We start from the raw sequence: 27,476 nt of genomic DNA on the forward strand, positions 1-27,476 counted from the left end.
AACAATAATAAAAATAACGTGAAATGTTTTTAGATTTGAGAATAAACAAATGAGACTAACAGAGATAAAAACAAAATATTCAGACTATTTTAAAAACTAGGTATATATGTACATCTATATTATTTGTATAACAAAACGGTAATGAAAATAACAAAAACCTAACATAAGCTATACACTTGTGGAGCAGTTGATTCAATATTGGTTTGAGCGAATGAGACAATCCATTTTACTTCTACCTAGCTTGACTTTCCATTTTCTTATAACATTTTCTCGTAACTAATTGTTTTAATAGATAGTGGAAGTAGGTTATAGATTTTAATTGAATAATACTCAAAATCTCTTTGTCCGAAAGTGGTATAAGTTTATATTTGTTTAAGTTGTCTTTGTGTTGAGGATCTAGTGATTATATTATTTGTATGTGATGTATTATATGTATGAAAATATTATTAAGTACTCATAAATTATCTTTATCGCTAGAACAGGATACCTATGTCAAATAAGTTTCCATGATTTATTTTTGTTGTAAAATATGTATTGTCAAGGTTTGTGTGTTTTTCTTAATAATGCATATTATTTTTGCGATTTTTGTTTTATTTTCAATCGTTATTTTAATTTTAAGATCTATTGTGTTCTATGTATATTGGAAGTTGTCTAATGTTTATCTGTTTTTTCTGCCTATTCTGTAATATTTTTTTGCTCCCCTTGAACATTTGTAAATACTGTTTGGTTCTGACTAGTACTACCATGAATAGTAAAAGCCATAATAGGTAAAATAAATAAATAAAGAATTAAGAATACTGTAGTTCGAATCTTTGTTTTTTTTACTTATGTATACAAAAAAAACATCTATTTTTTTCATGAAAGAATAAAGAAAAAAAAATAAAAAGAACTTTAGTATGAATGAGTTAAAAACGGCGTAACTTATATTTCATTTTCATCTGTAATTTTGTGTCGAATAAGAAATAAAAAATAATGTTACCAATTTCGTTTGAATGTTCTTTCTAAGTTTTTCAATCTTGAATGAACCCAAATTGAATCCGTAAAAGAAAGGCGAAGATCCCCTTTCATGGCCATTCTGCGAAGATTATCCGTTTTAAATTAGCAAAATGAGGGCATTAGTTCTGCCTATTTTGTTTCTCCTGCAATTCTAAGGTAAAATGTTCCTTATTGTTATTTCCTTATTTACGTTTAAATTTAAATCTAAGAGCATTATTAAAATCATTCAGTTTAATTTATAGACAGATCTCTTAAAATAGATAACATAGAAATTCTTAGAGAAGTGAAAATAGAACTACATGAGAGTTATGTATGTGTTTAGTTTGGCCATCGTTTCGTCAATATTCATAAATTAAAATATTTTTCTTTTATTTATTTCTTATTCTATTTGGATTTTTAGATCTTAATTTTAATAGGTACTTTTAATTTTTTAAATTGAAATTGTCGATTAACTTTGTTTTATTTTTTATCTTGTTTAGGTTACATTGATGAGCACACACTATTTATACATGTATATGTACATTAAAATTTATTTTCCTCTGTTTAAAATATATTCAAGTAAATGGCTATTCTTTTATTACAATTGTATTATTTTTCTCTATTTTCCTACTTCAAAGAAAAAATATTTTAAATAATTTTATCTGGATTTGTTGAGTTTTTTCTTTTCTATCTACTTAATAATATTTTTAATTCTTCAAAGCATCAAAAACAAAATAATTTTTGAATTTTTTTATATGTATAGAATATTAAGTCTGTACTCTTTCATTCGATTCTTCATTTAAACGAATGTCTGAGCACCCAATGACAAACTTTTATTTAAAAGTTTATCGGGACAAAATGTGTTTAAATACTTTGTTTTATTTTTATAATGTATATATTGTAATAATGTGTGTATTTTATTGGGTAAAGACTCTTTAATTTAAAAAAAAAGGGATTTAGTTAATCAAATTACAGGCACAAATTGATGACTTAAACCGAGCAACGACAGGTTATAAATTAATATGCCCTGTAAAAGTCTTTATTTCAATTTTTTTTATTAAAAAATAAATATTTGCGTTCTTATGATTTACCCAAATATTAAATTTTGAGGGCCATTTTCAACGAGTTGTAAATAACTCACTATTAGAAAATGGAATCGAGTTTGGGTAGAGTAGGATTCGAACCGCGGACCTTCGGTCCGTGAGTCCGAGACACTAGCCACAGGACCACAACCCGATTAAACTTGATATTATTTATTTTTATTTTTTACCCGTTTATTTTTTATATTAATTATTCTACATTGTTCTTAGATAAACTTGTGAATTACGTTTGATATTAGAAATATTGTAGGTATTATTTGTATTTTTAAATAAACGCACACAAGTAGCAGTTTTATAGTTTCAGAAATTATAATAATGCGTGGGTATGTCGTATTTTTAAAATGTGATCATATATCAGTATATCATTCAAATGCGTTCTCAGAAAATCTCAGTAACGAATTTAAATGCAAATCTCTCTCCTCATCACAATTAAATAATAAAATTAATGGATTTAGTTTTAACAGCGCGGTAAACGTTCCATAAACACTTCTAGTATAAATATTCGTATATGCCATTATCTGTTTATTAAGATGTTCTGCAGTTTACTTTACAGACAGTTCCGATACGGGGTATGTGGTTGAATAATGGAGAATTTGGCCATTTTAATGATTCAGCGGTTTACGTGATTACTTTACTGCTTATTTACAACATTATTTAATGGTTCAATTTTAAATAATACAGAAATAAATCAATCACTTAAAAATAACGGTGACCAGCGGAACACAACTGTTCGTGAAGTACGTGTTTAATTTTTTGATTTGATCCTTTTACGAACACTTTCTGCTAATTTTATTTTTTATGACTTATTTTTTATTCTTTACCTTTCTGCATTCTAATAGCATTTAAGAGCTGATTCTTGAACGAGAGATTAAGAACGAGATTATTACTAACCCTTTTAGCCCGGGTGTTCATTCAAATATACACGAATTTAAAGTTTTTTTTTCTTTCACACCCACAAAAATTCAAAAGCGGCGAGATTGTTTCATAATTACTTAGACCCCTAATGCGTCTCTGTTTTTTTTTGTGTATGTCGGTAATCAGCATTACACAAAAAAGTTCGTTTTTAACTTTGACAGCTGGCTTTTGTCTGAGTTGTATGTTTTAGGGTGAATTCCTGTCGTCCTTATAAATAATATGAAAGGCAAGTTTCAAACATATTTCATTAACCAATATGTTTTTTTTTATGGGTGATAGCATGTGTGTTGGATTTGTTCCGACGTTTAGACTACCATTGTAGGAGCCATCTTCAGGGTAAACTTTAGGTATAAAGGTGCCATCACAGTTTACCTTGAAGATGGCTCTTAAAATGGTAGCCGAAACGTCGGGACATATCCAACACACACGGTATCACCAAAAAAAGAAACATATTGATAACAGTGACCGTGAAAACCTTTTCACCTATATATTTCAGTAAAATTGAATGAATTTGATTGATTAAACATATGTTGTAAGATAATAACTAGTTAAAAGTAATATTGGTCTGCTTATTATCAATTTGCGACCTATTGTTGATGAACAATTGACGGTGGGTAATTTTTAAAGTATAAAAGAGAAAAAAACATTTAAAATACCAAATATTTTCAAATGATTCCATAGTACACCTTAACAGAACATATTTTTTGTATGTTCAGAATTAATTCAGGACTGGGTGAACTGATTTTGGACTTCTTCTTTCCACACGGAAATCATTTTGCATGTAATTTAAGACAAATAACTGGTTAAATATTTATATTTTTTAAATACTCAATTAAAATGTGCTTTTTTGCTGTCTATTTTCTAATTTTATTTGTTGAAGCTCGATAGCTGCTTTTGAGTAAATGTCTTGGGAAAGGAAATCGGGTGGATATTGGTTCGCCTCGTTAAGTTGTGTTTATCGCATTTGCCTACAGAGCTTAAGAATCCGGGTTGTTTCCTGTAAAGGTTGAAATAAACGATTAAAAATTGGCTTTGTGAAATTGTCCCTGGACGCATAATCGTACATGCTAGGCGCGTTATCCATTCGGGGTGCTTCGGTATCACTCGGAAATACGTCTTCATTTCAGGATGTTTTGGATTCACTCGGGTGCTCGTTATTTATTCACTTCAAAATCAACCTTAAGTAGCGCCTGCCGACGTCACTCAACGTGAACACTCTTATTTTGTTTGAACACTGACACTAAACATATTTTTATTGTTTCATCTCGGCTTGTCATAAATATCTAATAAAAGAATTTGGCTTTTCCGGATACTATGGGGATGGATAACCCGTTAGGTATATTTATCTGACACGCCTGCTATTTACGATTATGCTCCCTGGACTGGCACCTATACGTAGGAGACAATCATATCATCTTCGAGTAACAGAATATGAAATCACTCTGCATTTGGTGTACCAATGAAGTGCCTATGCATCAAAGGTACGATCAAAGAAAATGTGATGATGTATTACATGAGTCAGTAAACGGTGCATGATTTTGAACAAGATCTGTACAGTTTCCTGTGGCATTTTATTCGCTGTTTTACTCTGGGCAGTTTTTGGGATTGAAATTTGTGCATGAACATGTGCAGTTCGTAGATGTATTCGACGCCATGACAGATAACGGGTATTTCCATAGTTGGCGAAACGAGTACACTGTGACGGCGTGTCTATTGACAACTACCAGTATATATTATTCTGCGATCAACAATCACTATAGGTTTCAAATCAGGTGAATCGTGAATTTGATAAAAAATTAGCTCGTTTAGAAAAGAAAGCGTGAAGTGAAATAGTGAAATAAATAAGACCGAGGAAAAATTAAGTGACAGAAGCTAAATCCAGTCTTTTGCCTACAAACATTTTGACAAACTCAAATATTATAATAAAACCAACTAGTCCAAAAAGAAGATTGAAAATTGGATTTTTTTTTCTGACGCTGCCTAGTATGTGAAATAATTCAGTCAGATAAATCTCTTCACGACAGTAAAGGTTTCGTCTCTTGAACTTTACTAAAATCAATAAATGGAAGAATTGAAGAAATATTTATGTTCAAACATAGGCAACATGGTGAATGTTACAAAGTGTGTTAAGCGGCCATTTAAACCAGCCAATGACAGGTCATAAGCCCTGTTAATGCCTAGACTTCCATTTTAACTTCTTTATGGTATTCTCCATCCCTGTTGTAATTTGTTAGTATTAGGTAAAGATACAATAAATTAAATTATGGCACCGAAAATAATACGTTAATCGTTTAAATATCCAGTCTTGTAAACATTGACATGTATCTTTATATAAAGTCTTTTGAAAACAAAAACATTTACTAAATTGAATTTATACTCTTTTACGAAAAAAAAAACAGTTATCTTACACGCTCGTTTGCGTGACATTTCATAATCTTGTATCGATATAATCATGGCCATACTTTCATATTGTCATAGATAATATAGTATGGTACCTGTATACTGTGTATACCTTTTTATACATAATATCGTCCATCGCGGAAATATTAAATGTGCCTTTACCCTTTCTTCAGACTTGAATTAATTCCTGTGTGAACTAAAATAATTATTTGAAAACTTTTGGTAATTTTTGTTCTTTTTGTTGATATTTTATATATACCTAAAACATTTGTTCATTACTTTAAAAACTATTTTAAGTTTATTTTTAATGAATACTGATAAACTTCTTATTCTTCTTCTTCTACTACCAAGGCAATTCGACTTATCTTTTCTGTGGCCTTTTAACACTTCTTTTGTTTGTCCATGACATTCACGACTCCGGTTTAGCACCTTATTTCTTAATTTTGTATTTATTCATTCTGTCTCTTAGACATTCACCGAGCATCTGTCTTTCCATGGATCGTTGCGTGCATTTTAGCTTCTAGCTACTTTTTTGTGTTAAAGATATGGTTTCTAGTCCATTTTTCATCACCGGCAATATAGACGATTGGTAGACTTCTCTTTTTAAGCACACGGGGACTTGTTTATTTTCAAAATATATTTTCGATTATTGAAAGCATTTCAACTTAGACCTTTTTTTCTTGGCTACTCCGCTATCTGGTTATATTTATTAAGTTAGACTTTGTGTCCTAGATATATGTATTCATCAACCACTTCAATTTTATTATTTTGATAAATGTATTCATTAACCACTATTAATAAATCGACAATATTTATGTTCTTTTCTTAAATTGTAAATGTATATTTGTTTGTTTATTTAAAAAAATACTACCTGCGCTTATATCGCCTTACTATGCAAAATTTTAATGTTTATTCTTTTTTTTTTTTAATAAAAAAGAAATATAAGCGTTCTTACATTTTACCCAAATTACCCGAACCTCTGACCTCTGATCCGTGAGTCCGTAACACTAGCTACGGGACCACAACCCAATTTTATAATTTATATATGTACAAATCATTGCAGATGAGTACCTGCATGATGTAATTTAATTTAGAGCAATATTATTACCGTGTCGTAGTTCCGTGGTAGAGTTGCGAACTTAAATCCCCCCCTACCACCACTTGATTCACATTGTTCAGCATAAGTTATTTACGATTTATTAGAAATACTGTAAAAATATAAATACAAAGGTAAATTATTTGAACTTAAATTAACACTTCTTTTTTCATTAAAAAAAAAACAATCTAAATATGAGGAAATTAATAGAGATTTTACTCATTAATTAGGCTTTGACGCCTTTTGAAGATGACGACATCCCTAAATTTATATATCATATCTTACCCTGTTTCCTTATCTTGAGTATCATACACAGTCATTATTACTTTTCGATCGGCAAATCTAGAATTAGATAACTGGCTTTGTGCATTCTTAAATATTTTAGAGAGGGAAATATGGAAGTCAAGGTATCTACAGGGCTTATGACCTGCTATTGGCTACTTAAACCAGCCAAGCCTTATTCGTAAGACTGACCATCGTACCTCCATGTAAGAAAAATGATCGAGATACGGTGCGATTGGTGTACTAATGCAGTGCCCTATGAACCATAAGGTGCGGAAAGGGAATCGAGATGTAGCAGTCTAAAGATGCCCATTAGAGGGTGAAAGCGCCAATTGGTCAAATAAATAAGTAGAAGTGTACCAAGTATTTTTTAATTTGTAACTTATATGTAAATATAAGTTACTACATAAGTTATTGATTGATTTGGTGTTTATTTTGTAGAACTCCATATTTAAACTTATAATTAGAAATCAAACACTGATTTGACTCACTACTAAGTGTTCAGTAGACTCAAATCAGTGTTTCATTTCTAATTATAAGTTTATTACATAAGTATATAATACTTTTCCTTATTTTTTTTAAAGCATCAAAAACCAATTAAATATTTGTTTATTATTTTATATGTGTATTTTATTCTGTCTGAACTCTTTTATTCATATCTAAATTAAAACTAATGTCTGGAGCACCCGATGACAAACTATAATTTAGTTTATTTATCGGGACAAATATGTTTTAATACTCTATGTTTCTTTTATAAAGTATTAATATTTTAACATCGTGTAAATTCAATTGAATAAAGAGTCGAAAATATAATATTTAATATGATTTTAAGATAAAACAAGTGATTAATAGCTTTGTATTGTAAATGCCTCGACTTTTGTTTTCTACTATTTTCTGGAAAGGTTCCTCATATGTGTTGAGTAAATCAGTCTTGAAAATATCATGTTACTGATTCATCAACATGTTTTATTCTCTCTTCAGGGGATCCTGGGGTCAGGGTTTGCGCTGAAGGTGCAGCAGCAGCAGAGACAGAAGCACATGATCAGGAGGAGACAGCCAGCAGCCACCCTCATCCAGTCCTTGTGGAGGTGTTACGCAGCTGATGAGCACTCCATGAGTGTGGCCACCTGGAAGATGCACCAAATACCTCTGCCTAGTCCTCCTTCTTCGTAAGTCTTTCACCCTTCATTCCTATTCTGTTCCAGGTCTGCGCTGTAATCATGCGTTAACTCATATTTAAGTCTGGTTCATGCGAATGAAATAATTCAATTTGACTTTTAACTTGCCAATTAATATTTAATAAAAAAAAGTCTCCTCCGAATCCGGGCGGATGAAGAAAATAAATATTCTGATACCGAATATAGTAGTTTTGTGTAATATTGATAACCTCGACAGTTGATTTCCATAAAATCGATTGAATTTTTTTAAACCATTTTACGTTTTTTTTAAGTTTAATATTTTTACACGGTGTATTATAAAGTATAGAAAATCATCGCATTGTTTATTTTTCAAGGGGTATTATGTCAATGTGGTGTTTTTGTTACGATAGTTTACACGTGACAAAGTTGTCAGGTCACATGCCATCGTTTGCACGTTATAGGCTCAACATAGGACACACGACACACGACCAACTAATGTACTACAGTATGACACAGTAATAATATGCAAATTATACTCCAGCTCGTCTATTGATTGATGGTCGGTATCGTGACATATCGGTTGCTATTGTTATGTTGCTGGTGATAATACGAACGAGAATTGCCTGGCGTGTACGGAAATTGGATCGTTCTTCCCCGTAATTGGACACGGCATCTTGGCATTCGAATTTCGCCCATCGAAGAATTATGATGAATACGAAATACCTGGTGGTAATTTTTTCGAATCGGGCTAAAGGTTAACGATGTACAGAATATACTTCATGTTACGTTGGAATCCTAAACAATAAATTGAAAAGTTTTGGCAATGGATAAACAAACAACTATTCGAACATTGGCGTTTAATAAATAGACGCGATATTCCTCTACTAGCACATCTACGATAAAGCAAATATTGCGTTGTTTTTAACATAAAACAGAAATTTGTTCGCAAAAGCGACTTTTTGTCCATTTTTGCTATTCATTTTGCGCCTTTCGCTTGAAATAAAACGTCTGAACACGAAATTAAGCAAGAGTGCCGAATTAATCAATTAGCGAACCGATTCAACGTGTTGGACTTCGGCATTCGGCATCATCGGGAATGAACAAAGATTTAAACGCAGGGTGAACATCTATTCGGGTTCAACCACTTCGTCACTCGCACCGTTGCGGATGGACGCGGACGTCTGTAGCAGTCGCCACGAGTATAAGCATTAACAAATAAGAATTCATCATTGGCTCACCGCTACTACAGCGCCCAACGTAAAGTTCTACCACACTAGATACACCAAGAAAACACATAGCACCTACTCAAATTTTGTGTAAATATTATTGTGTATTTAAAGGTTTATGAGAAGCATATAAACTTTTTTTTACCTTTTACCACCATTAAAACCAATATTTTACACCCTGTATGGAATACTCTCCATTCGATTTCATTTTTAGGATGTATACCTAAGAACATAAAATTAAGAATAGTCCAGAAGGAGCGTAGAATCATATTTGAATATATCGGAGTGTGTCCAATAATTCCCCTACTAAGACACAATTTCACCGCGCGCATACTTGAGGTCACCGGGTAATATTGCCAGATCGCGAAGAATATAACCATAACACAAATGTAAGGTAAAAAAAAACAATTTGTTAATTTTTCTAAAATTTTATTGTGCACTCGGAAACATTGATTGACACAACAGAGTAGATAAGTAAAGGGTCATTTAAAAAGAGTAATTATATTAATGAACTTTGAACTTAAAATATATTTTTTTTATTTTTTTCATAAAATTGATATTTTTACATCATGTTAAGTAATATTTTATGTTTTAAAGATAATGTCGGCCAAATGTCCACCACGGCGTTGTTTAATCCGAGGTTCAATTTTCATTATTTCTCTCATTATATGAGCAAAGTAGGGTAAACAATTTTATTACCCTGGCAACACTGACGAAATTTCCATTTTTTTTCTTCGACAATCTGACAGATGAAAAATAATTCAATTTTTACGTAAAGCATTTGTGACAAACACATTTGATTGCATCCTGTTTCTTTAAGATCCTAGCAGTATCTCTACACTTTAAAAGGACACAACACGGCATGGTTAAATTCGAATCAGGAGTTGCGTACTGAGCGACGTCTACAAAGAAACTAATGGGTCAAAACGTAAACTTACTCATTTATGAGTAGTTGAGTCGCCTTCTGTTTGATGTGCGTATGCGGTTTCTGGACTATTCTTAATTCTATGCCTAAGAGTATCCATCAAATCTTCAAATCGTCCAGCTTTGATTCTATTGCATACACATAACTGTATTTCTAATCCACTCGGACTTGGAGATCTCACGATGTATTGCCTTAATCTCCATGGTCGCATCCACCACGTCAACGCTTTCCGTGCTTCTTTTTTTTCAATTCTGCGATCAAATGATCCTTAATCAAACGAATTTCAATGCGCACGATTCGATAACAAATTGGTAGAAATGATCGAGTGAATGTTCATTTTTGTCATTCTATGTTAACCGTGTGACACGTGAAATTGAATAAAAATAAAGGGCCATTTGAGTGAGGGGTATGTTGACACAAATGAAACAAAGGCACGACGTATTCACTCTATTTTAAAATCCCAACAATTATCTCAATTCTAACACTTTACTAACCAATATACACTTTGGCAATATAGCCGAGCGCCGCTGTCTTCCAGCTTCAAGCACAACGCGTCGTTCGTGTCCCGTCTGCCTACCATCCGCCGCCACAAGAGCACCTCCCTGCACTCCCCCGCGCCCCACGGGGGCAAGGGCTCGGGGGCGGCGCGCGGCCCGCGCCCCTTTCACGACATGAACGCCAGCGCCGAGAATCTGGGTATGTTTCATAAACTTTAAATATTATGTATTACACTGTATACTCCTCAATGGTGAATGACAGATCAAAGACAAGTATTACAAAAATAATTGCTTCCTCTGTATTTTTTAAAAATTTGCCTACAAGTAGAAAAAAAGGACAATATATATATTAATAATATTTGTATTGTATTTTTCACCGCAAGGCCAATATGCCCAATCACAGTGAAGAAATAAAGCATTTATAACCCAAATCTTTGAAAATTCACCTTCATTTTTAAATCAACAATTGACTACATTTTTTATGTAAAAAAACTCCTTAGGTTTATTCAGTGAATAAATTACAGAAAAATACCAAATAATGATGATCGGAATATTTCTAAATTACTACACGATTACAAAGGTTGGGTACCTTCTTTTCTTATCCACTGTCGACGGGAGTATATTTGTATAATAAATGCAAAATATTTATCACGACTATTCATATTCCACGTATAATTTTCGATAACGATCTATCTGACAGTTTTCAGAACCCCATTCGTGAGGCAAGCGTCTTAACCGTGGCATAGAGAAATTAAACCTCTACCCCATGGGGGTCGTTAAATGAAACACAAGTTAATATTTAACCGCGAGTAGGTTTCATTGTCACCGTCATCATCTTACAGTAAATATTAAAAAGTGATCAAAGCTGAAAAGAGGGTGGGATTTATCTCATATTTTTTCATAATATTGTTATCGTAAGGAGTTTGAATTTGTAATGCACAATAATGAGATTAATTACTGTTATATAGCCTATTTTATCAATATGTCATTTCTGAAAATACGGAATGCCTATTTTGGCAAGAATTCTCGTTCACTGATATATGCCAGTTCATAAAACATAATAGAAATTAGGATTTTATTTTTTACCTATACTAGGAAACAGGTAATAATTCAATATATTGAATAAATTTTTATACCTATACATGCAGGTAATAATATTTCATAATAATTCATTGTTTCCTTTATAATATTATACATAATACTTGTCTTTGATGTGTGATTGCTTCAGGCTTTTGTGGATACAAACAATAGATTTTGAATAATTTTACAATCATGTTCAAAATGAAATGTTAAAAATAAATTAACGAAACAATTTTTATAAAAAGCTTATTTTACCAACAGTAATTAGTTTTTTCCCAACACTTTTCAATTATTTGATATTAATGAATTTTTCCACAAAAAACATTGTTTTCACATATTAATTAATCGTATTAACTTTTAAAATTATTTCAAACAACTTTTTCTTTATATTCGCATAAAATGTTTTTTTTTTAGTGAGTGAAAAGATTTCTGTGAAGTGCTGGTTTTTTTAAAAACGAAGTTTTTGAAAAAAAAACTGTTTTAAATACGTCATGTTATTATTGCAGATAAAAAAATTCTTTGACCCAAACATTTTCAAAAAATTTCAATTCGTAGAACTTTACAGCTTTCAAATGGTTTCTTCTTTCTTCGACTCTCTTGTCAAATAAAACTGCTTTTTCTTTTCCTCGAATTAATAAAATATAATTATTTATAATAGGTAACGGGGCTTATTTATTTGTGTTTAATAATACCAATAGCAGAATACACACTGCTACAATCATCTGAATATATCATCTAATAATAATTCCTCCATTATTTTACAGCATTACACATACCGACATAAAAAAACGCATTACAAAATGGTTAAGTTTTTTCCATTGAACACAAACTAAAAAAAATATTTTTTAAATGTGACCGTTTTTCAACATGTTTTCGGATAAAACATAAAAAATATTTACGTTTATCAAATATTCAGTTTGCATTTCATTAGGCTCGGTACTTGTATCATCGACTATTTTATTCTAAGACATTTTTACTGATATTTTTATCAAGGTAGGTGTTTATTCATTCAGCAATGCAGGTGCGTAAAATTCACAATGCTTTTCATTATCACATTTATTTTATTTATTCGTTCTTACTCAACTAAGAACATGGGAAATTAATCATAATTATTACAGATATAAGGATGCATAAAGCATTTATCAAAATAAATCTTTCAGTGTTTCTAGTACATGTATTGAAATATAATACGATCAATACGCGGCAGCTTTAGAATCTTTCATATGAAATATTAAGCATGATAATTATGTCATTTATAATTCAAACTTCTGTCTGACACATCGAGTGTTCTAATGTAAACGTCGTTATAGTATATATTATTTCTTAGCCATTCAATGGGATTTGATAATGTTAGATTCACGTAGGTCGTTCATAAATTGTCTATACTTTATGCGATCATCGCATGTCAAAGACATTGATCGTAATATTATTACAAACATCGAATGTAAATACGTATTTTTTTTCTTATTTTGCCCCTTTTTATAAGGGGACGTAGCCACATGTAAAAATATACCGGGAAAGATGCATTGCTTTTCTCATTAATAATAAATTCTTATCATTAATTATGTATTCCTATTTTAAAATCTAGTATATTTATATTGTATTATTGATAAAACTGTGTCAAAGTCTTCCTGCTTACTTTAAATTTATTTGTCGATATTATCAATTGATTTTTCAAGGGTATTTTGTGACATTTGTACCATAAGTTTTGCATAAGCACAAGCATGAGCGCTATACCAAACTGTATATATTTTATTCTCTTCTAGCTGATTGATAAAATCAATATTGTACAATTTTGTTTAGGATTTTCAGTAGGTTTTTTTACTGTTTTAATATCAAAATGAAACTTGTGTCTTTAATCACAACAAATGCATCGAAAATAATACTGAAATTTCGATGGTTTGAAATTCAGTAAGAGTTTTAAGGTAGCTGCACTTGATTTTTTATTAAACTGCCTTGGAAAAACACAGATAGATAAATGAACTTTCTAATGACTCACCAATAAAATATGAATATCCAATATTCTATCAATCGAAATAGTAAATATTTAAAGTACAATGAATTGAAAAATAAAATTGAGTTAGCGAAACGCTGCCGCTGGTTGTACGTATTTCGATTATACGAGTATTGGTGAGAAAAAGTAATAGATTTTTAATAATTTTAAATCACGACGTTCAGATTATATTTTCTGCGTCAAATCCAGCTCGCGGGGTTTCTTAACAACAAAAAACCTATTACACTGGCCAAATTTATTTTTTGTTTCCTCCACTTCTTGAGTCAAATTAAACTTATTTCAAAATATTCGCCCGATTAAACCGAAGCCAAGAAAAATGAATATGACAACAAAAAAACATTAATTAGCTTTTGTTTCTGTGATAAACAATAGGTGGAAGTATTTTATTTTAACGAATTAAAAAAAAAAACGATATATTTTAGTTACATACGACCACAACATAATTTTTTTTTGCGTTAAAGTTACAATCGAAGAGTTTTAAATTGATTAAAGAATACTTGGCAAGAGGTTGAGTCCGGAGAGAATCACGTGGTGGCTTCATGAGATCCATGTATTGGCTTGCCTCTTGTAAGTAAGTTTCGGAGTATTTCTACACAAAGATGTAATGTACAGGCTCCAATGTTCATTCCAATGGCCCTTATGTCTTTGTATTTTAAGAAAATTCGAATGGAATATTTCTCCATGTTCATCACCGACGGCTCCACAAATGGGAGGTAAAAAGTATTGCAAGGAAGCGGAAAAAATTGATTTTAAGAGACACGTTGCACCCAGTGGAATGTGCTGTATAGTCGTTTCCAATTGAATGTAGTCACAAATGTTGTTGCCTAAAATTCCATGAATTTCTTTTTAAGAGTTCCTAAGTTTCCTTATTTCTCCCCGCCAAAACTCGATCAAACGCAGGATCTTTTAAAAATTGTTGAATTTATTGCCAAACAAAATTACTTTCTTTAACTCTTGCATCACTTAATCTAGGGAATTTGTATCCTTAGTACTTAACTAGTACTTAGTACTAGTACTTATTACTTTGACAAAAAAAAATATTAAACCCAGCTTTTAATGAATGGGTGAAAAAATAACATTGTTTGGGTGCTCGTGAGACTCGGCAACGACATTTTTCTCGCAAGAGTTAAGATTTCTCGCAGGCCAGTTTGCTTGAATATTATGTGATTTACTATTGCTGTCCCGCATAAGTATTTACATAAGAAGCATCAGTTTTTAGTATACTCTTGTTGCATTCTTATGAATACAGCGATGACTTTCAGATCGCCGCAGATTTTCCAGTTGTATTCTGCATATTTGATTGAGTTGAGGAAAGCTGCCAATTTTGCATAAGTCTCTTTCATGTGAACTGCATAACCAACATGAAAAGAAAGAAGACGATTGCCGTTGTGAAGTTATGCCACTTTTAAAATAAATTTGAAGGAGTTCATGAATAGGCTCCCCCAAACTGACAACATAAATTCTGAAAAATGTCTTGTCATCGAATCTCAAGCAAAAGCTAATCGGTTATTTTTATGGTGATTTTTGAATTCAGCAAGTGAAAATACATAATAATAAGGTTTTTTTGAGCCCAAATCGTTTTCATCGTCAGCCAGTCTTATTAAGATGACGCAAAACGGTGAAAAAATTCAACGCAAAAAAAACAGTTAAAAGGTTCATGTTTCGTTTGGTGTACTTCTCTTTTTGGCTCGTCAGATTTTCTTTTTAGAATTCCAAAGTTGCATTACAGAAAATAAATTATATAAAAAAAAATTTTTTTCGTGACTAAACAGGATTATCTTTGACATTTTGGCAGTGGTGATTACCGAAGAGATGGCTTAATTTTTGTTTAAAAAATTAAGTGTATGACAAATGAGCAAGAATATACCATTTTTGTTATCTACCCGATTCCTCGTTTGTATGCGCAAAGTTTCGATATCTGTGTCTTTCCAATCGCTCGAAAGCTTCCAAACCTTCACGCAGTGCGTTAATGAATGATCAACATTTCCGACATTTTGTTCTCTATCGAGCAGTATCAGTAGTGGTATTGACTTGACTTGATTGGCTTATTGCTTGGCACTAGCAGCCCTCGGCGGGGGTCGCCACTTGAACGCGAGCCACAGTGAGGACTCCGTGGCCGAAACTGCCCTGTGTAAGAAAAACTCGGACGGTAAGCGAACAAGATCCCATAAAGTTGTAGCGGCTTATTCCTTACAGGAGATATCTTTCACCGTGTCAGTCTCCGAAACACGAACGCGTTCGAGGTCTCAGAACTTCAATATGTTCATTGTTTCAATATAAAAAAAACAGTTTATTCTTCTATATAAATGCATTATGGAAAAAAAATTAGAGTTGGGGCATCTCCTTACAACTTTTAAGTTACAAAGTCCATAGTTATTTCATATTAAGGGCAACAAAGACTAAAAATTTAAAAAAAGCTAAAGTTTTGAAAATAAATTGACATGAACCACAGTAAACTTTATAGAAAGCTGATCGAGCAACTCGTAAATCCATCAGGTGTATTTTTTAGCTCCAGAAACTAATTTTAAAGTCTTGCGGTTTCGCATTTTCAGCTCTCAATTTATGACTTATAAAAGTTTTTTCTTAACTAAAATTCTTTTTGGTACAATCGGTTATGCCGGAATAGTTTACACTTACTAAATATAAGTCTTGATTATCAACTTATGTAATTAATTATCGATTCCCCCATATGCAAACCCTCTACCTCTCATTTAAAATATGATAATCTGTAAGAGGACAATTGTATTAAATTAACGTTTATGGATTTTATCACTTTGTATTATGAAGAAGATTGATATGATATTGCCAACTAATCTATATTATTGTAAAAATATCTCCTGTAAGGTAAATGAGGTAAAACTTGATGTGTATCTTGCCTGCACTGTATAAATCACGCACGCCGCTATGTTTTTATGCTTTAGTAAAATTTATTCTCCTTTTGAAACCTGAATTATATTTAATTGGATAAATTTTAGTATAGGTTATTGCTTTTGACGATATGTGAAATGACATAAACAAAAGAAGCTGATCTTCTGTATTAGTAATAATGATTTACATTTAATATTTTTATGTGATGTTTTCATCACGTTGGAAATATTTTTTAAGTAAGAAAACAAGTTGATAATTAATGAGTTTCACTTAAATTAAATATACATTAAATGAAACCGAACATTTTAAATAACACATCGACATTTATAACGGTAAGATCCAATTTCTAATAGCTAAGACAGTGCCCTCGAAGTAATTTTCACAAAACAATATCACTTAATAAATTATCCATAATAATAATAATGAGACGCTGATAATTTTCTCAACCTAACTATCAAATGTAATATTTTTAAGCCAAAGATTCACAAGTACTCAAAACTTTTAATCAAAATTATGTAAAATAACAAAATTGTCTTAGGAAACTATTGACATGTTTTAATATTTTGATTTTCATTTTCTATCTCAGTTACTTATAACTAGTTCAAAATGGCTCAAAATCAAAATTTAATTGCAAATCAAAAGAACACCATTTTTCAAAAAACTCAAAAAATATTTTATGAAAATAAGATTTTTATTCAGTTTCAAATTCACTGTTTTATTTTATATTACCTTTGACGCTTTGCAGCACATAATTTAGAAGTATCGTAGAATTTCTATGCATTAATAGTATGCATTTATACAAAATTAGGTAGATAGATTTGCATGGAATCTAAGTGTATATTGTGATAATTTATGTTGTAAAAGATCCTAGTTTGGTAGATATATTGGTAGAATATATTTATTTTAGTAGAACTATATTAATACTATCGTAATAATTTACTTATTTTAAATATAAATAATGACATGGAGTCGTTTAAAACAATGTTTGATAACATGTAATATTGATTTTCCAATCTTTGTTTGCCTAATATATTTATAAATTTTACGAATGAAAAACTAGTTTTATCATAAACAGCGAATTAAAAGATCATTGAAAAATACATGAAAATATGGATAAAACCGATATACCGATATACCAATAATCTCCAAAGAAATGCTTAAAATATACAAGCAAATTATTTCTAAATTTTGTATCTTCGCTAGTAAAATATAATTTTGAGGTACAAAATAGATTTGAGAAGAACGATTTGTCTATAAAACGGTACAACGCAACTAATATTATAGAAAATACATTTGAAGTGTGACGTATTAGTTTGTTACAGTGACCTATCTGAAAATAAAACATTTAAATTAGATAGTTTAAAAGTACAAAAAAAATGTGTTAATAAATTTGTATGCTATACCTTGTTTGTGATGCAATAAATAAAATAAATCATGTACTAAAATGTAAATTCATATTATAATACATGTAATGTGTATTTATATTGACTTATTTTTACTTATTAGGGGATCAAACAAATTAATTCAGAAAAAAAATAAGAAATAATTAATGAATAAAACAAAACAATCATAAATCCAATTAAACGCTTCCAAAGGTAAAAAATTTCAAGTATATAAAAAAGAGAAGTATGTTATATACCTATGCGGGGGTGGGTTTGTGTGAATGAAATAAAATATACAGGGAGGGCGAGGGATAGGAGATAGGTGGTTATATGATTGTATATTTCGTAACACGGTTAATGATTATGCAAAATTGCGTGTGCGTTAATACTCAACACAGGACCAAAGCCCCGTTGAATTGAAATACGCATGTTCTTTTGATAATTTTTTATTCGATTTGCATACGTTGATTAATAAAATTTGCGATAATGTGTGAGCAGTTTCTGAAAAAAAATACTCGAATCTGTTAAAAAATAAATATTGTAAAAATAATTTAAATAATTGATATGGTGCCTACGGACACATTAAAACATCACACGTCCGATAAAATAGTCGTAACTCAAACTGAATTTAAGTTACGTATACAGATGTCTATGTCCGGGCGAATGAAGAATGCAGTTTTGTGTGTAAATAAAACCAGAATCCTGGACGAGAGTTTTCGACTCGGTGGCTACTTTCAGGTAAAAATCCTGAAAAAAAACCAAGTGAAGATTAGTCAATCTCGTAATGTTTTGCATTATTTTGTTGGCGAGTTCACCTATTATGCTTGGGGTCTCGGGTTTGATTCCCGATGAGATCAACGAGAAATATTTGTTTCAAAGATGGTTTACACTGTAATATTTTACTGTTTCTGGCCTGGCATCGTAAACGTAAGATTAATTACCTCACCTCCATGTACCAGATGATCGAAACAAGCTGCATCTGGTATGCTGCACCCTTTAAAACAGCAGGTGTGGATAGAACGAATAAATTAAATTTGAAACTCTCATATGCTAAAAATATACGTTTTTGTAAGACGTCACTACCTATTTTGTTACAGAAAAAATGTGTTTTTTTTCTTTTACGTAACGCGGGAAACGTATAAATATACAAATATATATATAATATATATCTATATGAAATGTGTATAAAATTGGTTTTCCTCGTTAATTTTTATTTTATTCTAGCTCTATGATTTAACGGTTTAATGACACTTACACTTATTTTAAATGTGTCATTTTCAAACGTAGTCATATTTTTACTATTTTTTTTTATGAAAAAAGTCATTTTCATTAATAATTTAACTTCGTTTTTAAAACGAATTTATAAAAATATACCAAAGCGCATTGCTTGAGAAAAGGGAAAAAAATTCGATTAAAAAAAAACATGGTTTAAAGACATGTTTTGGTTTTTCAGCTCTCCTGGCAAATTTTATCTTTTAAATTATGACTATTTTATCGGGTTTGCGCCATTAAATAAAGCAAATAAAGATTAACATTCAAAATGTAATGTTACAATCGTATTTAGTATAATTTGTCTGCCAAAATATGTCGAACTTAATTGTTTGCATAAATTTACTGGATCGTCCAAAGCGGATAATGAATAATCAAATGGTTTTACCACCGACCCTCATTGTGTTTACCGAATCCAGTACATGAGTGAAATTAATTATCTAATTAGATTAGAATATATATATCAAATTTCACTGGTAGATGAAGATAGCTAGACTAATCACAGTACGTATTTTATAAAATTAATTTCAAACATGGTTTATTTGTGGGTCATTTTTATGTATTTGGTGATTTTTTTTACGTAAAAAAAATTTCTTGACGCGCGGTATTTAGAGGTTTTTTGTATTTTATCAGAAACCATTTCTTTGTAAATATGCAAATCATTTTCATTACACGAAAACAAAAAAAAAATCATAGATACATGGTTTTGGCGTGCTTCCAAGCAGAAAGATTTATTGTTTAATATTTTATTTCACAAATTGTGGTTTTTAAATCACGCATTTGTAGATTACCTAGTTTAATGGTTAAAAAAATTATGATATTTTGACATTGAATATCTGCATCATCATCTGTATTCAAATTTTCATGTAAAGTTAACATAACAGATTTTCTACGGTAGTTATATTTCAAATCCTCTTTTCGTATTTTTTTGGACTTTTATTTTAATAAGGAGAAGAATAAGGAAATAAAAGTTAAAGAGTTAGTCATGAGTAAGAAAACTCAAGCAGATTCTCAAAGGACGTGTATGAAATAACTGATATTCGAACTAGTGAGGTTAAACGCTCCATAAACCTAAAGAAACCTCCCAAGAACTATAATATTCCCTCACTTCTTTTATGATTTATACATCATGTTCCACCGGCAATTCCCTAACGTTGTTTCCTTTGAAGGTATCAAATATACTAGGAAATATATTGCTTTGTAAATAAAAATATCTATTTAATACAAAAGAGCTTTTTCCAAATAAGAGGCTATCTTTCAGAGCTGTTACGTGCTTTGTCTTACAGGGTAAATAATAATATTTTCAAATAAGACTGGTGACGGCAAAAATACGAAGTTCTGATTTATGAACGATGTGTTCGATTCTATAGTTCTCTTTAAATTTATTCAGTAAGAAATGTATAATGTATATGTGTTTACAAACACAACAATGTTTATTTGCGTTTTAGCTGAATTATTAACGATGTTATTAATAGTGTATCAATTTATTACAAAGTTCGTTATTAGATGTTAAAATAAAATTTTCCGAGTTCCCATAAATTTTATAATATCAGGCCATATTTTTGTATATTGCTTAACAGATCTCCTCCTCTGGTCCTGCGCGGTCCTCACCCATTGTCTCCCAACAAATTTCTGTAAATTCTAGTGATGATAAATGAAAGTAACGTAATATTTTGCACCTTTTAGTTTTAAAAACATAATTTAATGTTTTATAAGAAGTTCACAAAGATAGTTTGAACAAAATCGTGTTAAGTGATCACAACTTCTAACCAAATCTCACATGGATAATATCAATAAAGCACTCTGCACTCAAACAGATAGCAAATAGAATTTTATCGTTTGTCATATGTTTACATTATTTATCATAATATGTTTCCATACAAATACTGTATTGAGGTAAGAGTTAAGTTTTCACATAGTTTATTCAATGATTACCTCTTTATAAGTCTTGTTCTCTGGTATCTACCGGTATAAGTTTAAGCAATACTTCAAATATTGAATACTTTAGAAATATAAGTTATGTGACTAGTGTCAAACGCAACCTAGGTATTTGGTAAATATCCAACAATATTTTCATTTGATTTAGTATCTTTTTATTATGTTTACAATTTAACTATAATCTCTGTACTTAGATTCCAAATAGCTATGCTTAAGTGCCTTTGACACTATAGGTAGATACTGGAAAACATATAGGTACTATTTTGCTTCAATCAAAATAAAATTTACCCATCGAATCTTAGCCGATAACTGAAACTGTATTTTGAGAAATTGGATAATAATAACACCACTTGAATAAAATATCTATGCTGCTGTTTTGATATTCAAGTTTATTTAGTCAGCTTATTAGTTTTTTTAAGCTACAAACGGTTCTTACGTGTTGCAGTAACGTTTGCAAACTAACTCTTATGTATTATTAAAAATTCGAAGGCGAAACAGTCATGTCAAAGAAATCATTAAGTAAACAAATCTGTAATCTGGATTTGAAAGTATCGACCTTTCACTTGCCAATTTTTTTTCTCAAAATTCAGTTTTTTATACACTCCATATCAAAGCGAAACCTGTGACAATACCGTAGTCTCAATCTCATGTTTCATGCGGTCAAATATTAACTTTTAAATAACAAGATCATAAAATGTATATAAGTTGTCTAACACAAAATGTACCCCAGTTTAAACTTTTCAGTCCAGCTGTTCAATCAAATATAAATCGAATTTAAGATTTATTTACCTCTTTCTCTTTTTTTGTTGTTTCAATTGTCGTTCGACATTACACGGAAAAGTTCAAGTTTGATGATATCAGTGGCTGGTTTGTTTGTTTTGGTGCGAATTCTGAAATAATATTCAAGGCATGTTTCAAATGAATTTCTTTCAAATTTAAATACATTAATATATATATATTTATCATCAGTTTAAGAATGAGTGTTCATTAAAAATGAACGTAAAATAATTTATGAAGTATAAAAGTTTGAATGTTTAAATATTAACTTTCCTCTTTTTTTATATTCAGGGTGAAAGAGTTAACAATCACAACGTTTTACCAAAGGTATATATACACGGTTTTTCTTATGCTGGACACATTCGACTTTAAAATCGTATGCGACTTCCCCAATTCGACGAGTGACAGCATTCTTGAACCCCCCATACGAATACAGTCGATTGAAAACCAATCGACTTTATCTCGAGTGTCCCAAAGCACTCGACATTGACAATCGAATGCGACATCGTAACTTCAGCTGTCAAACTTTCTTCTTGTGAAAATCTCGGCATTTATATTTGAATGACGAGTATGTATTTATGTTTATTACACTTAAAATTTACAATACTGATCAATATTATAATGATGACGTATCAACAAATGTGCAACAAATACAACTATACTTATTTTCAATCTATTATCAAATTAAGTTTCACTAGAAACGTGATTTTATAATTATTTTATCGCTCCTCGTATTTGAGATATACTCGTATATTATACAGTATGTTTTTAAAATTAATTAAATGCATATGAAATTTTTCTAATAACATGTAGATGTGTGTTATGTCAAAGGCAAATAATAATTTTAAATGTTGCACCTCAGTAATTTTTTTTCTTATTTTTTTTCGTAATATTTCATACACAAAATATTCGACGGAAGAAGTCTGACAAGAAACAATAAAAGTTTACGTGTTGTTGGAGAGCCATAGGCTATAGATAAATACGGATTTTTTAGTGTTGCCACTTTCTCAGTCGTCTTTGTAATTAAATTTTAGGAGGGTTTTCAAGAATAGCATTATGACAAAGCAATCGAGATGCCCAATCGACTATTGTCGAGTGGGTGACAAAATGTCACATCTTTCCAGCATAAGGCTCCTGACCGCAAAACTTCAGAGGAACATTACTCATGGTAAGCTTTAAAAAAAATCCAAAAAGTAAAAAAAATCAAATAAATTGTGATTTTAAAAATTTAGTAAATCCTACATTTCTCAGACAAGCAGTCCCTCCAAAAACCCAGACACATTTTTTTTTAAAGCTCACCATGAGGAATGTTCCTCTGAAGTTTCGCGGTGTGGCCCTGAAAAACCATGTATATGTCGCCGCCAAATAGTTAAATCAGACACTCAACTGAGCGGCTAGGCTGTTTAATGTTAAATGCCCGCATTTAATTGGCAAGGCCATTCGTTAAATAAACGTTTAACGAAATGATTAAACGTCGCTAAGCTTCTTTAATTTTTATACAGCAATAACAATATTATTTTATTTATTTAATTATCTGAAGTTGGGTAAGGCTAAGATGATTTGGGTGAAGTTTAATAATAAAATAATTTTAATAGTCTTAACTTAACTTTAAAATTCATCCATTACTTGACTAAATATAATTGACTAAAGAAAATTAAGTTATAAAAATATTTTTTTTATAACCCAACATATTCTAACTCAACACGGCTTTTGGTTCCGCCACTTCCAAGGCGTAGCTTTCAACTTGTCAAATTGTTCAACGTTTAGCTAACTTAATTCATTTAATGAACAGCCTATCCATTCAGTTGAAGGCCGGGATTTAATGAACAACCTTGCCACCCAGTTGAGTGGCTGAGTTAACCATTTGGCGGCGAAGTATACAAAAGCTGCTTTGGATTCGAAGAATAAAAACGCAGTTTTAAAATCGGGTTGTAGTCCCGTGGCTAGTGTTGCGGACTCACGGGCCAGAGGCCCAAAATTCAAGCCCCACTCTACCCCAACTTGATTTCCATTTTCTAATAGTGAATTATTTACAACTCGTTGAAAATGGCCACGAAAATTGAAATATTTGTGTAAATTATAAGAACGCTAATATTTCTTTGTAATAATAAAAAAAAAAACAATGTAAAACAAGATTTAAGACATCGCGTTTTTCTTAGAACATTTCACCTATTCTTATTGTGTATAACTTATATGCATTCGATCTAATTTGAAATAAATGTGGTCAACTATATCACTGTAACTCTGAGAAAATGTATACAACATATTTTTTTTAATGCATGGAATAAGGGTTTTAGATTTCGGTATCGATGCGTGCACCGCACATTGTTAGACCAGCTAATCTTGTAAGTCTAGCTCGGGTTATGTGGGGTCGACTTGTGGTTCCGTGGTTGTGTCGTGAACTTCAGATCAGAGGTTCGCTTCCCACTCTCCCACGCCGTTATTCCCATTCTCCCACGCGGTTACTTGTGTGGATGATTTTTGAGGGGTCTTAAAAATAAAAAAGGACAACTGATACTGTTACAATTTTACTGTTTAGTTAAGCTGTTAATACTTCAATCCTTACGGGCATCTTACAAGTATGATAAACGTAATGCAGAAAATAAAACAGCAAAGTTGGTTCTTTAATTGGGTGTTTAGATCGATAAAAAATCATCCACATTATTATTTTTGAATTAGGAAGTTTAGTGCAACAAAATAATAATTTTCAAAGTGTTTTTTTTCTATGAAATAATAATTTAAACAACTATTGTATGTTATTTCAAATTGAACACACTTCTAACGCACGCTAAGAGTGTCATTATTTACCTGAATACTTTTCTTTAGCCAGTCATAAGCTTGTAAAATTTAGGCATAATTGAACAAACCATCGCGGGATAAAATTTATAATTTTATAATGACGCCACACTTGCGAAGTCATCATTTTCCGTACCAAATCCCAGCGCAGATTTCAAAAACATGAATTATACTTTTCAAGCCTTTCAGAAAATTAGTTATTCAGATATTACAACAGAGAAGAAGAACATTTTAAAGACAGGGCTACAGGGCTACAGGGCTACAGGGCTTATTACCTGTCATTAGCTGGTTTGAGTGGCCACCTTACACACTGTGTAACATTCAGCATCCTGCCCATATTTGAACATATATATTAATTCAATTCTTTCATCTGTTGATGTTTGTGAAGTTGAAGAGCTGAAATCTTTATTTATGCGAGTGAGATTGCTTTCTTAAAATGTTCTTCATCTCTGTTGTAGTATGTTAATGTTGACAGCTCCCCAGGGAGTTGAATCCAGTCCTTATCTACAAAAATTTGGACAAACTCAAAATAATGTTGATTAATTATTTAGATCAATAGTTCAGGTTTTTAAAACCAAGTAATGATGTAACTTTTTTCTTCATATTTCAATCACCAAGATTGGTTTGGTGTAAAAATCTGCATCTTCTTCACCAGTCATCTTAGTCTTGATGGTTCTGTTTTTCTGGCCGAATGATGTGTAGCTCATTTTTAAAATAAACTAAGCTTCCTTATTTTGAATAATAAAAACATGATTTTGATAAAAACATTAATAAAATTCGTCGGTTAAGTTTGACTTTTATTTAATTTGACCAACGAGTAGGAATTATCAGAACTGAAGGGCTCGTCAGATAAAATTTAAACTAAAACGACGGCTACTCTCAGGTAAAAATCCTCAAAATGAAAGTCGAGTGGAGAAAAGTCCTCACCATATTTGAGATCCCGGCCCGATCCCTGGGAAGGTTGACATGAAATACGTATTTTTTTAGTAAAATATTTCATTGTCCTTGAAATAGCACCTCGAAGGTAAGCACAGTGTACCATTGTTTACCAAAAACCTAAAAAAGGGATTTAATTTCTATTTTTATCACAATCAGTAACTATGGAGTTTTTATGTTAATACAAATATGTAGTTTCACAACCGGAAAGTTTTTTGCGACTGACGGAAAGTGTCGGCAAATTTAAATGTTGGGTGAATCTAGAAGAATCAATTTGTTCATGTTATTCTACTGTACTACCCTCGGTTGGCGGAGGCAGCCGGTCTGCACTCGAGCTCGGGGGAGTTGGCGAGCGGGGGCGGAGGCCTGCCCGGCGTGGGGACGGTCCGCCACCTGGGGGGCGCGTCGGCTGTGCCCCTCGCCCTCCTGGGGCTACTGCAGCCGGACCACGCGGGGTCAGTCTTCTTCTTCCCAGAAAGTACGACCCGTTTCCTTAACTGCCGAGACGGGTATAAACACTACAGAACTTATGCACATAAAAATACAATCTCAATTTTGCCTACTACCTGTAATTCAAAAGTTAGCAAAACCAATAAAAACAGAGAAATACAAATTAATGTATTTTTATGGCATAGACATGTTTAAAACGCTTCCCATTACTAATGTTTCTATTGTACAACTTTTAAACATATTAAGACTTTTTATATAGTTTCATCAATATTAATTGGCTAATAGTACATATATGATGTTATGAAAGCACCACTCCTTTCCAATTTAAACTTTTTAAAATTTACGAAAAAATAAAATATACGTATAAAAGTGGTTAAAATCGTTCTTTTTAAATAATTCAATATTAAAAAATAAATCAAATATTCGTTAAAACACTGTTTTCGTTCATGTAGCGTTTTTAACTTTTTTCGGTTAAGGCGCTATTATGTTTATACAAAGAATTGACTTCGTGGGATTATTTTAAATGGAATATTTTGTGTACGCACAACATCTTATATCATGTTTTCTTAGAAACATTTTTTTTGTTATAACTTAAATAAATGTAGGGAAAATTAAAGTATGTGATAACTGATTTATTTTGTTTTAGATGCAAACAAATTTCCACAAACATAGTGTTTTAAATATATCGAATAACAATAAGGTGGTCCAGTTTCAAAAAATATTGTTTCTCGATGAAAACACTTAAACTTATAACACTCACTTTAAACTATTATTCAATTTATTTAGGACTAGTTTTAAAAATGACCTTAGACACGCCAATGAATAAAACAAACAAAGTACACTTTCAGCACAATTAGCAAGTTTAGACTTCGTTTTCATCTGTATTACGAAATAAAAATAAGAACCATTTTGTGATTCGTAATGCATTTTCAAAAATATTTTTATTAGTACAATGCGCTCTCAAAGTTTAATTTATATTAATATATGGAAATATATTAATCAAATTGAAAAAATATGAAACTTTAAATTTAAAATAACTTTTTAGGGAAATATTTTTCTACTTTTAAAAGTAGTTTTACTATTATTTAAATAAGGCGTTTTCAATTAATTATATAGATTAACTTCATAATGAAATAATTTTATGTAAATTACACCTAACCATTGTACATTTATCAATAGATTGTTACGATAAAAGGAGAACATTGTGTTAATTACATTTAACATCAAAACTTATTTCTAAAAAGAAAATACAATTCTTCACAGTTTTGCTTTCTTGGCAATTTCCCACATTCGTAATGTTATTAAATATATTGGTTTTTCAGCCCCACATGTATCGCTTTTGTATTTCAAATATCAAATCAACTAAAAAACTGTCGTTGTCTTAAGGGTAAAAAAACACTCTTCTAAATTG

General features: G+C 31.0%; 1 protein-coding gene across 1 annotated transcript in view; it reads left to right on the forward strand.

Moving 5' to 3' along the window:
- Positions 1–27,476, forward strand: part of LOC148278939 (potassium voltage-gated channel subfamily KQT member 5-like) — a 142,134-nt gene that overhangs the window by 25,931 nt on the left and 88,727 nt on the right. The window contains exons 3-4 of the mRNA XM_088230678.1: positions 7,750–7,937; positions 10,576–10,754. Of these exons, the coding sequence (XP_088086804.1) occupies positions 7,750–7,937; positions 10,576–10,754 (367 nt within the window). The remainder of the gene's footprint in view (positions 1–7,749; positions 7,938–10,575; positions 10,755–27,476) is intronic.

This window comes from Micrasema longulum, unplaced genomic scaffold (genome assembly GCF_059751315.1).
Source record: "Micrasema longulum isolate JH-2025_06_02 unplaced genomic scaffold, ASM5975131v1 h1tg000806l, whole genome shotgun sequence".
Taxonomy (NCBI): Eukaryota; Metazoa; Arthropoda; class Insecta; order Trichoptera; family Brachycentridae; genus Micrasema; species Micrasema longulum.